This window comes from Atta colombica, unplaced genomic scaffold, assembly GCF_001594045.1.
Source record: "Atta colombica isolate Treedump-2 unplaced genomic scaffold, Acol1.0 scaffold90, whole genome shotgun sequence".
In the NCBI taxonomy this organism is placed as follows: domain Eukaryota; kingdom Metazoa; phylum Arthropoda; class Insecta; order Hymenoptera; family Formicidae; genus Atta; species Atta colombica.
In genome coordinates, this window is record NW_017259584.1 from 17,010 (window position 1) to 18,141 (window position 1,132).

A 1,132-nucleotide genomic window follows, 5' to 3' on the forward strand; every position below is an offset into this window, starting at 1 on the left:
TATTTGCGAAATGAATACAGCCTCTTGATGATTCCAGATATTAAGATTTCCATCGTTATCGCCTATTAGCAAGAACATTCCCATCCATGTTAATGTCAATGGTTCGCTTTCTAAACTGACTGAATATATCTGTGTACTTGTTCGAACATCGATTATATTTAATACTTTGTCTTCTGCACATGATATGACGCTGCTGCATTGTTTATCGAAAGTTACAGCGTTTACTCTGCATGTGTGACCTTTATACAATAAATAACAGATATTAATGATAATAGAGAACCTTAAAAAGTATTTTTAATCATAAAATATAACTAAAAAGCAATAAGAATTAATGTTTGCATGTTAGCGATATACATTAAATATTATTTATAAATATAGAGTTCTTATAAAATTAGTAAATCTATCGTAGGAATACTGGACACATTTCTAGCCTACGATTAAATAAACATGAAGATATGAAAGATATAAAAAGATCTTATAAAGATTTGTATAAACTTATATCTCATTGCAATTTTTTATTCAAGTATTTATTACAACTATATATTTAATATGGCCGTTTTTAATAATTTTAAGCATAGCATGAAAATAAGGGAAAAAATACATTTACCTTTAATAGTTGATTGTAAATTATAACTGTTCATATTCCATAAACATAATTCGCCATCTTCTGTACCAGATACTAACATAGTGTCGTCTCTACATAATCGGGGTATAAGAATTTATTCAATTTATAAATATGAAACAGTAATATATCGTGTATATTATTGCACATAAGTGAGATATATCTAACCTTGATATATTAATACAAATTACTTTGGAATCGTGATCTAATTGTGCGATAAAGCATTCCGTAAGTTTAATTTTTGGTCCAGAAGTGTACTCATGCCAAACTTTTGCAGTGCAATCCCACGAGCCAGATATAATCACTTGATGAGTAGAACTCCATGCTAAACACGATACAGCATCTTCATGTCCTTGTAGAACATCAATTACTCTGCCAAATTCGATATCGTAAAATATCCTTAAATAGAATACAATATGATTAAAATTTGTAAGACTTTCGAATCATTTTGTGTGTGTGTGTGTGTGTGTGTGTGTGTGTGTGTGTGTGTGTGTATATATATATATATAT

General features: G+C 29.0%; 1 protein-coding gene across 1 annotated transcript in view; it reads right to left on the minus strand.

The window, feature by feature from the left end:
• LOC108693518 (protein FAN-like) overlaps nucleotides 1-1,132 on the minus strand; it is a 6,151-nt gene that overhangs the window by 565 nt on the left and 4,454 nt on the right. The window contains exons 13-15 of the mRNA XM_018202524.1: nucleotides 791-1,022; nucleotides 608-696; nucleotides 2-239 (exon numbers count right to left, since the gene is read on the minus strand). Of these exons, the coding sequence (XP_018058013.1) occupies nucleotides 2-239; nucleotides 608-696; nucleotides 791-1,022 (559 nt within the window). The remainder of the gene's footprint in view (nucleotide 1; nucleotides 240-607; nucleotides 697-790; nucleotides 1,023-1,132) is intronic.